Raw genomic sequence first — 15,483 nt, forward strand, 5'->3', positions numbered from 1 at the left:
TTTGGCATCCTTGCATTGGTCCTGAATGCAGGAGGGAAGGCTTCAATTACACATCCCTCTCTTTTCAGCAATATCCATGTGGGAAGTGAGGAATGATGAGGATGTAGCACAGAACAGGTTGCTGCCTGTAAATGATCATTTACTGAGAATGCAGTAGGTTCTCCTTGTGCAGCAGCACAGTAGATACAGAAGGATAAACTGTTGTGTTGCAGCAGGCGATACTGCAAGGTGTGTTTAATATACAGTACTTTTCCAAAAAAGAAGTGTAATATGTGCTGATTGTATTTCTCAGAATTAATAGATTAAAATTGCACCTCAGCAACAGATTAACTCTATTCATGAGGTATTGGATTAAGTACATTGATGGAGAAAGATATGTGTGTAGCTTTCGCCTTTTGCAGTAACTGCTGGAAGTCCAGTTGAACTTACAAATTCAAATAGGTAGATCCCGACTGCCACTTTAACAAGGCAAATCAAAAATGAATTGAATTTATTTTCCACTGACTGGATGAATGAAAAGATTTCAGATTTACGAGCCCTTGATTATCTGATCAGCTTTCCTTCCCTTCTCTGTCAGGGAGCTCCAGGTCGCATGGGGGCTCAGGGTGAACCAGGAATCGCAGGCTATGAGGTAAGGACACACTTGATGCTGCTTTACACCACAGTACGACCACTCACTGCACAAACAAAACCTAGGACGGCAGATGCTGGAAATCTGAAATAAAAACAGACATGGGTGGGGAAACTCAGCATTAATGGCAGCAACTTTGCAGAGAGAAACAGAGCTGTTTCAAGTCCAGTGACCCTTCTTCAGAACTGGGAAAGGGCAGGAAAGTGGAGGCAAGGAGTGTGGGGTTTTATTGTGTGGTGGAGCATACCTGAGGCAGCCAACTCCTGTTCCTATTCCCTATGTTCTTTCAGTACTCCAGGTGTGGGCTCACCATGGCTCTGTATAGGTGCACATCCCTCCTTCTGAACTCAAACCCTCTTTCTGAAGACCAGTGCACCATTTGCCTTCCTATTTGCTTCCTGCACCTTCCTGTCTACTTTCAGTGACTGCTATAGAAGGACACCCAGATCCCTTTGTACATTGACACTTGCCAATATATCACCGTTTAAATATTATTCTGTCTTTCTGCTTCTCACACACACAACTTCACATTTAGCCTCATCTGCCCATGTGTGCCCATTCACTCAATCTGTCTAAGTCATCTCGAAGTCTCCTTGCATTCTCCTCACAACTCACAATCCTGCCAGAACCTTTGCTGTCATAGGGTAATACAGCACAGAAACAGACTGTTCGGTCCAACCAGTCCATGCTGACCATAATCCCTAACTAAACTAGTCCCACCTGCCTGCTCCTGGTCCATATCCCTCCAAATCTTTCCTATTCTTGTATCTATCCAAATGTCTATTAAAAGTTGTAACTCTAATCACAACCACCACTTTTTCTGGAAGTTCATTCCACGTGCACACCACCCTTTGTGTGACAAAGTTGTCCCTCGTGTCTTTTTAAAATCTTTCTCCTCTCACCTTAAGAATATGTCACCTAGTCTTTAAGTTCCCCAGCCCTAGGGAAAAGACACCTGCTATTCATCTTATCTATACCCCTTATGATTCTATAAACCTCCATAAGGTCTTTGAAACTGAAGCAGCAGGAGAAAACCTTAGTGTTATGGTGTTTCTCTCTCCACAGATACTGCCAGACCTACTGGTTTTCTATAGCCATTTCTGTCTTTGTTATGTGCAACTAATTTTGGTTTCTCAGCAGTCCCTGGGGCACAGCCATGATAATGGCTACGAACAAAGATGAACCATTGATGCTGGACCAGTGGAAGTAAAAAATGGTCAATGTCTTCTGCATTCTGGAGCAGGATTCGAAATCCGACTCCAAAACCTACTGTGGGAAGTTCATAAGTACACAGGAGATAGGAGCAGAATTAAGTCATTCGGCCCATCGAGTCTGTTCTGCCATTCGATCATGGCTGATGTGCTCCTCACTCCCATCTTCCTGCCATCTCCCCATATGCCTTCAACCCATTACCAATTAAACATAGTCTAACTTCTCCTTAAATTTACTCACTGTCCCAGCATCCACCGCACTTTGAGGTAGCGAATTCCACAGATTCCCAACCCTTTGGGAGAAGTAGATTCTCCTCAATTCTGTTTTAAATTTGCTCCCCCTTGTCCTAAGACTGTGATCTCTCGTCCTAGAATGCCCTACAAGAGGAAGCATCCACTCCATGTCTATCTTATCCATACCTTTTATCATCTTGAATGCCTCAATTTGATCTCCCCTCATTCTTCTAAATGCCAGACTGTAGACTGAATCTCTTTAATCTCTCATCATACGACAAACCCCACATCTCTGGAATCAATCTAGTGAACTGTCTCCATCTTTCCTTAAATAAGGGGACCAAAACTCTGCACAATATTCTAGATCCGCTCTCATCTCCAAAGCTCCTTCCTGTAATATACTTCATAACTTCCTGTTAAAGCCATAACTGTGCCACATGGTTTAACTGGAGTCAGGAAATGTTTCACTTGTGTTACAGCAAGGAAAAGTGAGAATGGTGTATGCTTTCTAGTGTCAAGGGCTGAGCAGAATTAAAATAGAATAAAGTGCGGCACCATATAAATGACGGGGAGTGAGTTTGCAGATCCTTGAGAGGATAGAGAGGAGAATTGCCAGTTCCAGAGGGCAATAAGGTAGGTCAGAGAAGCTGGTGAACTGAAGAGACACCTAATAGAGGATTATGACTAGTTTAGATGAGGTAGCAATCATGAAACATCTTCTCATTAGCTGATGTTGCAAGGGAGAAGGAAGGTAGATTTAAGATTTTGGGAAAGAGAGGGTGAACGTGAGGAAAAACATTTTTAACTGAGAAAATGGTAACCATCTGGTGTACAGGATTATGGGTACAGGGTGGATGGGTGATGTTGAAGTTTTCAGTCAGCCATGGTGAGCTTGAATGATGGGCTGAATGGCCTTGTCCAGTTTCTATATCCTGCATTCCTAACCTGGAATTTACTGGAAGAGTGTGGAATCAAACACAATGAATAATTTCAAAAGGAAATTTGTTGGGGCACCTTGAAATTAACTTTCAGGGTTATAACAGATTAATGTGCTTGGTAACTCCTGGTTTACTTTACAGAGATCCAGGATGGAGTTCAAGGGCCAAGTGGTCTCTTTCTCTACCATAATGTGTTTTGTGACTGAAAAAAGAACCCAAGAACTTTGACTTGTTTTAAAGCTTCAAACACTTTGAGTGATCCCCAGAAGCGCCCCCCCAGCCAGCGGACAACATTTGATGCTTTGATTTAAAGCTGTGAACCTTCACACAAGAGCCCTTCCTTTCCCAATTGATGAAAAATGTTTTTTTCACCCAAGTGTCTAAATATTTACGAAGGGTCATCAAATCCACCCAGTCCAGTCAACCTCCTACACCAGTACATTGCCAACCCTCTCTCCCTGGATAATGTAACCACTGGCAAGAGGCAGCAAAAGAGCCACAAAAGGAAAAATCTCATGGATATTGTGAGAGAAAAAATTGGAAATATTATGCAGATCCCCCATGGCAATAAATTATAGCCCAAAAGAGATTGCAGTCTCCTCTGACTCACTACAATCTCAGCAAATTTACAACTTAATCCTCCCTCTTCTCAAAACTCTATTTACATCTATCTGGTAGGAAAAGCAGACAGAGACAGTCCAGGGTTCCCCCAGATCAATCAATCACTTTAACCATCCACTCACTGCCTTTCCTCTCTCATGTAAAAGGTGAAGTCTGGTGGTGGTTTAACCCAAGGTGTCGCCACACCTCAGGTGAGGGGAGAGGTTGAGAAGGAGAGTCCTCCTTGTTAATCTCAGCTAGTGTGGGAATTGAGACCACGCTGTTGATATTATTTTACATTGTAAGCCAGCAGTCCAGTCAAATGAGCTAACTGACTCCACACCCTACTGGGTTTTTACAGTGATGGGGTGAAGTCTGACTTTTTATTTTATTATTCACTCACTGGATGAGGGCGTCGCTGGCCAGGCCAGCATTTATTGCCCGTCCCTAATTACTCAGAGGGCAGTTAAGAGTCAACCACATTGCTGTGGGTCTGGAGTCACATGTAGGCCAGACCAGGGAAAGATGGCAGTTTCCCTCCCTAAAGGGGATTAGTGAAACAGGAATGCAATAGGTAGATGAAGATGGGGGGTGTGATGGTGATAGGATGAGCAGAGGGTGGAGTGTATAGGTGAGAAGGAAGTTGGACAGGTAGGACAGGTCCTGAGGGCGATGCTGAGTTGGAGAGTTGTATCTGGGATAAGGTGAGGGAGGGGATATGAGGAAACTGGTGAAATCAACGTTGATTCCATGTCCAAGGTGTTCTTCCTCCAGTCGTCAGGTGGCTAGGATTTGGCAGTACCACTGGATCATCACCTCCCCTTAACGGAAACATTTGAACTTGATGGAAGTGGCCATTGGATCATCCAGACCCCAACAGGGAGGGATCAGAAATGAGACCCATCACTCATATTCCATAACTCTCACACACTGTCTGCACTAAATTAATTGCACGTCTGAATCGACAGAGAAATGGTATTCCAGGTCAAGCTGGGTCCTGTACCAACTGCTATCAAACCCCAGCACACCAACATTGGGATCATACTTGACATATCATAACATGTTTGCAGTCTGCATCAGTTACATCCCGAGGCTGGAGAAGTGGGGATAGTTTTCGTTGGAGAGGGGAAGGTTGTGGGGAAATTTGACAGAGGCGTTCAAAGTGATGAGGGGAATCTGGCTACAGTAGCCAGTACAAAAGTGATGGAAGGAATCGAGAAGGAGAGGGCACAGACTTCAGGTGATTCTACTGGATATCAAGAAGCTGATCAGCGCAGTGAGTGGTCAGGGTCTGGAATGCACTACACCTCCGTGAACCAGGTGTCAATCAAGACATTCAAGAGGATGTCAGAAAGGTACGTGAAAAGGAACAAGTGTGCAGAGTTACAGGGAGACGGCAGGAGAATGGTAATAGATGGAGAGCCAGTGGATACACAATAGGCTGGCATTTCTGATGGAATTGTTATTGACACTTTATGCTCACCCATCCCCTTACTAAGATCACTACAAACTGAATTAGCAGCCAGTAAGGCAACAGGTAACAAAATCCCATCTGGTTCATTAATGTCCTTTAGAGAAGGATCTCTGCCATCCTTACATGGCCTGGCTGACACGTAACTCCAAACCCACAGCTATGAGGTTGTTTCAGAAAGAAAAATCACAGCAACTTGGAAATTTACAACACCCGATGGACCAGAGTGTATCATTCAATGGTTTCACTCGCTTTTCCTTCAATAACTTACCATCCTTAGCAAAATGGCCCACCCAGCCAAGGGCAATTAGAGACAGGCATAGTCAGTGACGCCAACATTGTGTGAAAGAAATAATTAATGCTTTTAGCTGTTGACTTTAACTCAGTTGTGAAATAGAATTAGAATTCGGTTTGAGTGTCACATGTACTCAAGTAAGGAATACAGTGAAAAGTTTACAATGTTGTCCCACACAGCGCCATCTTAGGGTACAAAGTACCTGGGTACAAATCTTAGATAGAAAATAGAGAAGTAAAAAAGGTTACATTACTTTACAGTGATTCATAGTATAAGTTCAAAAATAAGAAATAAAGTTAAAAGGATAAACATTACCGTCAGATAATCAGATTACAGATAAACATTACATTGCAGTAGAAAAGTGCATTTAAAAGTCATTTTTGTCTTTTATAGGGACATAAAGGACCACCGGGACCAAAAGGACCACCAGGCCCAAAAGGTGAAAAGGTAACAACCATCTTATGTTTGAACGTAACTTTTATATTGGTCAGCACTGGAAGCTTCATGGAGCTAAATTGTGCTTTGCCAGTGACAACAGGTGAAGTGGGAGAGTGAATGACCTATAACAACTGAACAGCCAGATTTTCAGCTCACCTTTGCGCAACTCCGTCACTTTAAATGTCCTGCTCCTGTCGGTCACCATGGTGGCACATGCCCCACGTTCACTTTCAATGTGTCCAGGTAAATCATTGAACAGACTATTACATGAACTGGGTCAACATCTCGTTCTGTACTCACTAAACCAGAAGGCCTGCAGCCCCACACATCTGCAAAGGGCTTTGTGCATTGGAGACTGGGCTGAATCAAAGGTTAAATGGTCTTTTTGCTCACTAGTTGGTAGCTCGTTGTTTTATGTACTCATAGAAGTCTCTTAAGATCTCTTGCACCTCACAGAATCCCTACACTGTGGAAACAGGCCATTTGGCCCAACAAGTCCACACCAACCCTCCAATGAGTAACCCTCCGAGACCCATTACCCTATCCATTTACTTTACATTTACCCATGTCTAATTCACCTAACCTACACATTCCTGAACACTATGGGCAATTCACCTAACCTTCACATCTTTGGATTGTGGGAGGAAGCTGGAGCACCCATAGGAAACCCACACTGACATGGGGAGAATGTGCAAATTTCACACAGACAGTAACCCGGGTCCCTAGTGCTATGAGGCAGCAGTGCTAACCTCTGACCCACTATGCCACCCTTGTTTATCCAGTGTATCGCTACTCCCATTGAGAGAAGGCAAGGGATGAGGGTCACATTCTGATCATTATTATTTGACCTCTATTTCTGGAGCGAAGTACTGGTGGGTTAGCACTGCAACTGTGACACGGTGTTTCTGAAAGGTGAAATTCAATAGCTGCGCAGATCCTGGTGACCATCAAATGTGGATTTGTGAATTTCTCTCTTATTTCAAAAAATTTACTTTATTCATAAAATTATTTTGATATCTATACAATTGGTGATGCCATACATATGTATACATTCCACTTCTTTGCGTACAGAGATCAGAATTAATCATTTGTATATACACGTCTGTACATTGACCTTCCAGGTATTCTGCTGAGGCGTCAGCGGAGCCCAATTACTGAGTGGGCCCCTCTGTTCTTCTTAGACAGGCAGACCTTACACGGTGGTCTTTCCCCACCACGCCTTGACAGCAGCTGCCCCAAGCTTCAGCGAGTCCCTCAACACGCAGTCCTGGACCTTGGAATGTGTCAGTCTGCAACACTCAGTCGGGGTCAATTCCTTCAGCTGGAAGATCAACAGGTTTTGGACAGACCAAAGAGCATCTTTCACCAAGTTGATGATACTCCAGGCACAGTTGATGTTCGTCTCAGTGTGCGTCCTGGGGAACAGACCGTAGAACACAGAATCCCGCGTCACGGCGCTGCTCGGGACGAACCTCAACAAACACCACTCCATTCCTCTCCAGACTTCCTTTGTGTACGCACATTCCAGAAGGAGGTGTGTGACAGTCTCGTCCCCTCCACAGCCGCTTCAAGGGCAGCGTGCAGTGGGGCAGAGAGTCCGGGTGTGCATAAGCAATCTCACAGGCAGAGCCCTTCTCACCATCAGCCAAGCCATGTCTTGGTGCTTGTTGAAAAGTCCTGGCGATGAGGCATTCTGCCAGATGACTTTGACAGTCTGCTCAGGGAACCACTCGATAGGACCCACCCTCTCCTCTTCCCGAAGGGTCTCAAGGACACTACGTGCTGACCACTTGCTGATGGACTTGTGGTCAAAGGTGTTTTTCTTCACAAACTTCTCCACAAAGGACAGGTGATACGGAACAGTCCAACTACTTGGAGCATTCCGCGGCAGTGAGGCCAGGCCCATCCTTTGCAACACCGGGGACAGGTAGAACCTCAGTACGTAGTGACACTTGGTGTTTGCGTACCGGGGATCCACGCACAGCTTGATGCAGCTGCACACAAAGGTGGCCGTCAGGGTGAGGGTAGCACTGGATGTGTTCTTCCCCCCGTTGCCCAGGTCTTTATACCTTGTGTCCCTTCGGACCCGGTCCATCTTTGATCTCCACATGAAGTGGAAGATGGCCCAGGTGACTGCGATGGCACAGGTTCTGGGAATAGGCCTGACCTGTGCCACAAATAACAACACTGAAAGTACCTCACACCTGATTACCAGGTTTTTTCCTGCGATGGAGAGCGACCTTTGCTCCCACCAGCCTAATTTCTGTCTCGCTTTCCTGATCCACTCCTCCCAAGACTTGGCGCACGCCCCAGCCGCTCCGAACCAAATACCCAACACCTTCAGGTGGTCAGTCCTGATGGTGAAGGGGATCGAGGATTGGTTGGCCCAGTTCCCGAAACGCTCTTGCCTCGGTTTACCTTGGCCCCCGAGGCCCGTTCGAACTGGTCACATATGCACATCAGTCTGTGCACGGACAGTGGATCCGAACAGAAAACGGCGATGTCATCCATATACAGGGAGGCCTTAACCTGCAGGCCCCCGCTGCCAGGAATAGTCACTCCTCCCAGGCTTGCATTCTTCCTGATGGACTCGGCAGATAGCTCTATGCAGCACACAAACAAGGCAGGAGAGACAGGGCAGCCCTGCCTGACTCCAGATCTGACTGGGAAGTTATCTGATTCCCACCCATTAATTGAGACTGCACTGACAATACTGGTGTAGAGCAGTCTGATCCATTTGCAGATTCCCTCCCCAAAGCCCATTTTGGAGAGAACATCCTCATATACGTATGCAATATCCTGTCAAAGGCTTTCTCCTGGTCCAGGCTGATGAGGCAGGTGTCCAATCCTCTGTCCTGCACTCCTCATATCCCTGAGGAGTGTGAGACTCTCAGCGATCTTCCTGCCCAGTACAGCACAGGTTTGGTCAGGGTGAATCACCGACCCTAGAGCAGACCTGACCCGGTTGGCGATGACCTTTGACAAGATTTTGTAATCCACGTTTAATAGTGAGATTGGTCTCCAATTTCTAATTTCCTCCCTCTCTCCCTTTCGCTTGTAGATGAGGGTGATGATGCCTTTCCTCATGGATTCACTCCTGGTACCTGCCAGAAGCATACTGACATACACCTCCAGCAGGTCCTGACCACTCAAGTCCCATAGAGCAGAATAGAGCTCGACTGGTAAACCGTCGCTTCTGGGAGTTTTATTCTTTTCGAAGGACTCGAGGGCCTTGGTCAGCTTATCCAGAGATAATGGCTGGTCCAGCCTCTCCCGTATTCTGTCATCTAAGACCTCCGTGATAGAGGACAGGAACGACTGGGAAGCCATGCTGTCAGTTGGCTTCAAGTGATACAGACTGGCATAGAAGGATTTGCTGATCCTCATGATGTCAGCCTGGATTTGTGAATTTCATGTTTTTAACATTTGTTGCTGAAATAACTGCACAGAGGCCAGTATCCCATCACCAGGTCACCCTTTATTTACATGTACACAGTCCACTGGCTGTGGCCAGCCAGCTCGGAGTCAGTCCCTAAACTGAGGAGATTCTAACTCCTCTGTTAATTTTTCTCGTTTCTTTTTTTTTCTCTTCCCTGAATTGAGGAGATTCTAAATCTCCTGGTTAATCTCCTGTTAATATTGGTCAGCCGGGGCTGTCCTGATTGGCCCAGGTTAACAATCCTAATCAAGGACCTAGTAGTCAGTGAGGTCCAACTGCTTCCAATCACTACACTTGCATTCTGCATTGAAACGTACAGATTCCTGGGGGGAAGGGTCCTGACAGGATCGATGCGGAGAGGTTGTTTTTCCTTGTGGGTGAGTCTAACAGCAGAGGGCATCATCTCAGAGTCAGGGGTCATAGAAACATAGAAGATGGGAGCAAAGGGAGGTCAATCAGCCCATTGAGCCTATTCCGCCATTCATCACAATCATGGCTGACCTTCCATCTCAATAGCCAAATCCTGCTTTCGCCCCATAACGTTTGATCCTATTGACCCAAATGCTATACCTAGCCATGTCTTGAATATATTCAATGTTTTGGCATCAACTACTTCCTGTGGTAATGCATTCCACAGGCTCACTGCAATTTGAGTGAAGAAATGTCTCATCTCTGTCCTAAATGGTTGACCCTGAATCCTCAGAATGTGACCTCCCCTGGTTCTAGACTCACCCACCATTAGGAATATCCTGTCTGCGTCTACCCTGTCTGGACTTTTCCCCCTAAGAATCTTGTACAGTCCAGACAGAGATGAAAAGGAATTTCTTCTCTCAGAGGGGAGTAATTCTGTGGAATTCTTTACTTCAGAGGGCTGTTGAGGCTGGGTCATTAAGTATATTCGAGGCTGGGATAGAAAGATTTTTCATCATTCAGGGAATTGAGGGTTATGATTTGATTCCTTTGAAGTCACTTGAATTTGCATTGTTTTCCCATTGGAGATATCCCCAGCTCAAGGGGAGTTGGTTTGGGTTTTATAATGTATTGCAGTGTTGTCAGGAGACACAGGGGATTGAAGGACTGAAGATTATATTGTTGGTTATGTTTTTTGATGGTCTTTTAGAGACCAGCTGATTCTCATGAAGTTAAAGGAAAGCACTGCATCTTGAAATTAGAATTTGTCTTCTAATAATTTTCATACGATCAAATTAAAGTGAAACGTAGAACAGTATAGTGTGGGAGTAGGCCATTTGGTACAGTGAATCTGTGCTGGCTCTTTGAATGAACAATCCAATCAGTACGTCTCTCCATCTTTTTCCCTGTGTCCCTGCAATTATCTTCCCCATGAAATATTCACTTGATTCCCCTTTGAATACTTCTGTTTAATCTGTTCATCCTCACCACTTCTGGCATTAAACAGTTTTTGCTGATGACCTGCCTAGTTCTTTTACAGGTTGCTTTGAAATAAAACTGACCTCTTTGCCATAATGCATTTACTCTGCCTGTCATAAAACCACAGGTATAAATATTTCATTCATTAACACAACAGGTTTTCTCCCAGGCACTCAACTTCAATCACACGGAATTGATATAACTAAGGTCACTGTTTCAAATGAACTTACTGACCTTGAAACCACAACTTCTTGAACTGACCCACATCCATCTTCGTCTGTTGAAATCTAATTCCCAAAATATATTATACATGTTTCTCACAAGAAATATAGAATTACCAGAGTGCAGAGTGAGGTTAGTTGGCCCATTAATCTCATGCTCGTTCTCTGGGTAACAATCCAGTCAGTCCCATACCCCCACTCTATCCCGGCAGGTCTACTTCCTTAAAGTGTCTATCCAGCTTCCTTTGAAACCATTCATCGTTTCTACCTCCAGGTTCCTCCCTGTTGTTATTTGACTGATTAATGGACCTCTCTAACTTCAAATGATATTGATCTTGCTTTGTGCACCTCTTGTACAGCCGTAACCTTGTATGCCTCACTCTGTCTAGATTTGGAGACGCCGGTGTTGGACTGGGGTGTACAAAGTTAAAAATCACACAACACCAGGTTATAGTCCAACAGGTTTAATTGGAAGCACACTAGCTTTCGAAGCGATGCTCCTTCATCAGGTGATTGTCACTCTGTCTAAGCAGCCTTTGATTTGTATGTCCTTTTTTGATAATGATCTGACTGTACTGCTTGCAAAACAAGACTTTTCACTGTACTTCGGTACATGTGACTACAATAAATCAAATCAAAGTCAAATCAACACCCTTCTGGGGAATGGGTTCCAGGTCTTCCTAATACAGAACAACTTTGATTATCCGAACATCAGTTATCCAAATTTTAGATTATCCAAACAAGATCTCAAGATCCGTTAAAAACGGCATTCAGTTATCTGTTAAATGGCATTATAACGTGCATTGCCAGATAACTGAGGCATGTTTGATAACCGGTACTCAAATTACCGCTTGTTAACGATAGACCAGTTATTGGTTAAATGGCATTATAGCATGCATTGCCAGACAACCAAGGCATGTTCGGATAACCAGCACTCTGAAATTACCACTTGTTTACAATCAGCTCAGTTATCCAGACAATCAATAATCTGAACAAAACACTCTCCGCCCGTCTCATTTGAATAATCGAGGTTGTTCTGTATTCCCCTCTATTTCCTGCCTATAATCTGTCCCCACATCTTTGTACCTCTCGCTATTGAGAGCAGTTTTCTCTTTGTCTACCGTAATCAAAACCCTTTATGATTTTGGATGCTTCCAAATAATTTCCACTTACCCTTCTCTACCATAGCCTCCAATTAGGTTGACTTTTGACCTGAGTGACAATCAATTTATATGATACAAAACACCTTTGTCAGAAAGTGTTAGCAATAGGGTTAATGTTGCAATTCAGGAAGAGGGGAAGATATTTAAGATAAATGCAGTAAACCACATCAGCAGTAAATTTGGGGGCTATGATGAGGGACTCATTCATTTGGGCCTTCAGTAAAACCAAATCATATTTCAGAGTGTGACAATCACCGTCAACATATTTGCAAACAGCCACTCATTTCTGGCTTCAGAAAAGATTCATTTTCTAGATGGTTTGAATAAAATTCAACAGTGAAATTGGAGAGTGAAGCAAGCAGCTCAGGTTTCCAAATATAGCAATTGTACATTGTAAAGAAAAAAGTTATTGTGTTCACTGGAGGGGAGATGGAAAAGATCGAGCTCTTAAACCAGCTTTGAGAGTAATTACTCCCATTTTCCAGTTGTTCTGACGTTCCGGGTTTTATTTGGTTGGTTTAAAACTCAATGAGTTCTCCAGACATTCGTGAAATGGGACAGAGTTCTGCAGTTCATTGCTGATTCACCTCTCCAGTATCTGCGATTAGAAACAGCTGTATTGGACCCACGAGAGACAAACTCCACAAGTTTCGCGAGCGGCCCTGAAGGCAGGAGCAACTGCCAAATTCTGACAGTCAAAATTAACTTGCTGTCTGCACACGAGCCAGAGGGAGAGGAAGATGCCGCTTCACTGGAAGATTAGGAAAGAAAATAGTTTCATAACGTCTGCTGTTGTGACTCACATGGAGCGGAGTTTGCAGTAAAAGTTTGCAAGTTCACAACTTTGCAGTAAAATGTGGAGAGCCAATTTCTCGTCACATTTTTGGGAAAGTCCAATAGGATTATGGGATGGTGCAGCACAGAGAGAGGCCATTCGGCCCCAACTCTTTGAAAGGGCTCTCCAATTAATCCCAGTAGGCCTGCAAATTGACTTTTTTCTTCTTCCCTGCTGGCATTGGGTATTGCTGGCTGGACAGTCTTTATTGCCCATCACTAATTGCGCTTTGAGAAGATGATGTTGAGCTGCTTTCTTGAACCACTCCAGTCCATACATAGGTACACCCTTAGGGAGGGTATTCCAGGATTTTGACCGAGTGACAGTGAAGGAACAGCAGCATATTTCCAAGTCAGGATGGTGTGGGGTTCGGAGGGGACTTCCAGAGGGTGGTATTTCCATGTATTTGTCCTAGATGGAAATGGTCAGAAGCTGCTGTCTGAAAGTTTTTGGTGAATTTCTACAGTGCACCTTGTAAATAGTGTACACGGCTGCTTCTGAGCATTGGCAGAGGAAGGCGTAGATGCTGCAGGTACTGGATAGAATACAGATCAAGAAGGTTACTTTATCCTGGATGGTCTCAAGTGTTGTTGGAGCTGCACCCATCCAGGCAAGTGAGCAGTATTCCATCACACTCATGACCTGTGCCTTGTAGATGCTGGGCAACTGTTTGAGTGTCCTCACTAAGTTGAGATGCTGCACTGTCGGAGAGTCAGTGCTGAGGGAGTGCCGCACTGTCGGAGAGTCAGTGCTGAGGGAGTGCCGCACTGTCGGAGAGTCAGTGCTGAGGGAGTGCCACACTGTCGGAGGGTCAGTAATGAGAGAGCGGCCACTGTCAGAGGGTCAGTGCTGAGAGAACGCCGCACTGTCGGAGAGTCAGTGCTGATTGAATACTGCACTGTTGGAGGGTCAGTGCTGAGGAAGTGCCGCATTATCAGAGGGCCAACACTGAGGGAGCACCGCACTATCGGAGAATCTGTGCTGAGGGAGTGCCACACTATCGGAGAGTCAATGCTGAGGGAGTGAGCACTGTTGGAGCATCAGCACTGAGGGAGTGCCACATTGTCAGAGGGTCAGTGCTGAAGGAGCGCCACACTGTCGGAGGGTCAGTGCTGAGGGAGTGCCGCACTGTTGACGGGTCAATGCTGAGAGGCATTAAAGGAAATTAAAATCAAGATTTTTCTCATTGCAGGGTGAACATGGGGATGATGGGAAAGTGGAAGGTCCTCCTGGCCCCCCTGGAGATAGGGTAAGTCCCATTTTTTAATACAAACATTGATTATTTTACTAATAAGCCAAATCTTCCATTAATATTGTCTTCAATAACTCTCAAGGCAATGTTAATCTTTCTTTTTATAGCCCTACCTACCTTTGATGCTCACCTTAGTAAATTATATATCCATATTTGGACTCTGCTCTATTTTTCCATCCAACGTTAGTATTTTTATTTCCAAAAGGCATTGCCTCACATTTCTCTGCGTTGAATTGCAAGTGGAATCATTCTGCTTTTTCTGCAAACTTCATTCTGGAAATAAAACACTGCAGAGGTTGGAAACCTAAGCTAAAAACAGAAACTGTTGGAAATAATCAGTAGGTCAGTCAGCATCCAGGGAGAGAGAAGCAGATTAATGGGTAGCATTGAACGGAGATGATGGAGTCTTACCCCAACAGCTGTGAAACCAGTGCACTCTCCATGTGTCTTCCTTTCAGCTTGAGGTCTTGCTCCAGGATCAGAAGTCAATATCCCCTTGTTCCATTCCCCCAGTCATGGGCTCGAATTGCTCAGCAGTACCACTGGGAGTGGTGGCCACTGCCAGTAATGCAGCCACCGGATGCTTAATGTTGCTGAAGGCCACAGGTGAGTGATAGCGATGAGGGTCACAGGGCAGGGTCAGCAGTAAGGACATCACCCCTTGTTCGGACCCCAACTATTCACATTATACCTTAACGATGCGGATGAAGGAACTGAGGGTGTTGTTGCTAAGTTTGCAGGTGACATAAAGATGGGGAAGAAGTGTTGAGGAAGTGGGGAGACTGCAGAAGGTCATAGAGCAAGCTAGGAGTGCGGGCAAAGAAGGGGACAGATGGAACACAGTGTGGGACAGTGTGAGGTTAGAACAGAAAGAATAGAGGTGTAGACTATTTTCTAAATGGGGAAGGGCTTCAGAAATCGAAAGCACAAGTGGACTTGGGAGGCCTAGTTCAGGATTCTCTTCATGCTAACATGCAGGTTCACTTGGCAGTTAGGAAGATAAGTGCAATGTTAGCATTCATTTCAAGAGGGTTAGAATACAGGAGCAGGGATGTACTGCTGAGGCTGCATAAGGCTCTGGTCAGATCGCATTTAGAGCAGTTTTGCACTCCGTATCTAAGGAAGGTGTGCAGCCTTTGGAGGGAGTCCTGAGGAGGTTTACAAGAATGATCCTGGGGACAAAGTGCTTGTCATTTGAGGAGCAGTTGAGGACTCTGAGTCTGTCCTTGATGGACTTTAGAATGATGAGGCGGATTCTGATTGAAACTTATAGAATACTGAGAGGCCTGGATAGAGTGGACATGGAGAAGATGTTTCCATGAGTAGGCGAGACTAAGACGTGAGGGCATACCCTCAGAGTGAAGGG

The 15,483-nt window shown here is 45.0% G+C and overlaps 1 protein-coding gene across 5 annotated transcripts in view; it reads left to right on the forward strand.

The window, feature by feature from the left end:
• The window catches only part of col27a1b (collagen, type XXVII, alpha 1b), a 653,616-nt gene that overhangs the window by 565,747 nt on the left and 72,386 nt on the right, over positions 1 to 15,483 (forward strand). For all 5 annotated transcript variants that reach the window (XR_011956099.1, XM_072565909.1, XM_072565908.1 and 2 more), the window contains 3 exons: positions 578 to 631; positions 5,774 to 5,827; positions 14,058 to 14,114. Coding sequence is in view for 4 of the 5 variants with exons in the window: in XM_072565909.1 (XP_072422010.1) it covers positions 578 to 631; positions 5,774 to 5,827; positions 14,058 to 14,114 (165 nt within the window). In the remaining variant the exon portion in view is untranslated. The remainder of the gene's footprint in view (positions 1 to 577; positions 632 to 5,773; positions 5,828 to 14,057; positions 14,115 to 15,483) is intronic.

Source organism: Chiloscyllium punctatum, chromosome 49 (assembly GCF_047496795.1).
Source record: "Chiloscyllium punctatum isolate Juve2018m chromosome 49, sChiPun1.3, whole genome shotgun sequence".
Taxonomy (NCBI): Eukaryota; Metazoa; Chordata; class Chondrichthyes; order Orectolobiformes; family Hemiscylliidae; genus Chiloscyllium; species Chiloscyllium punctatum.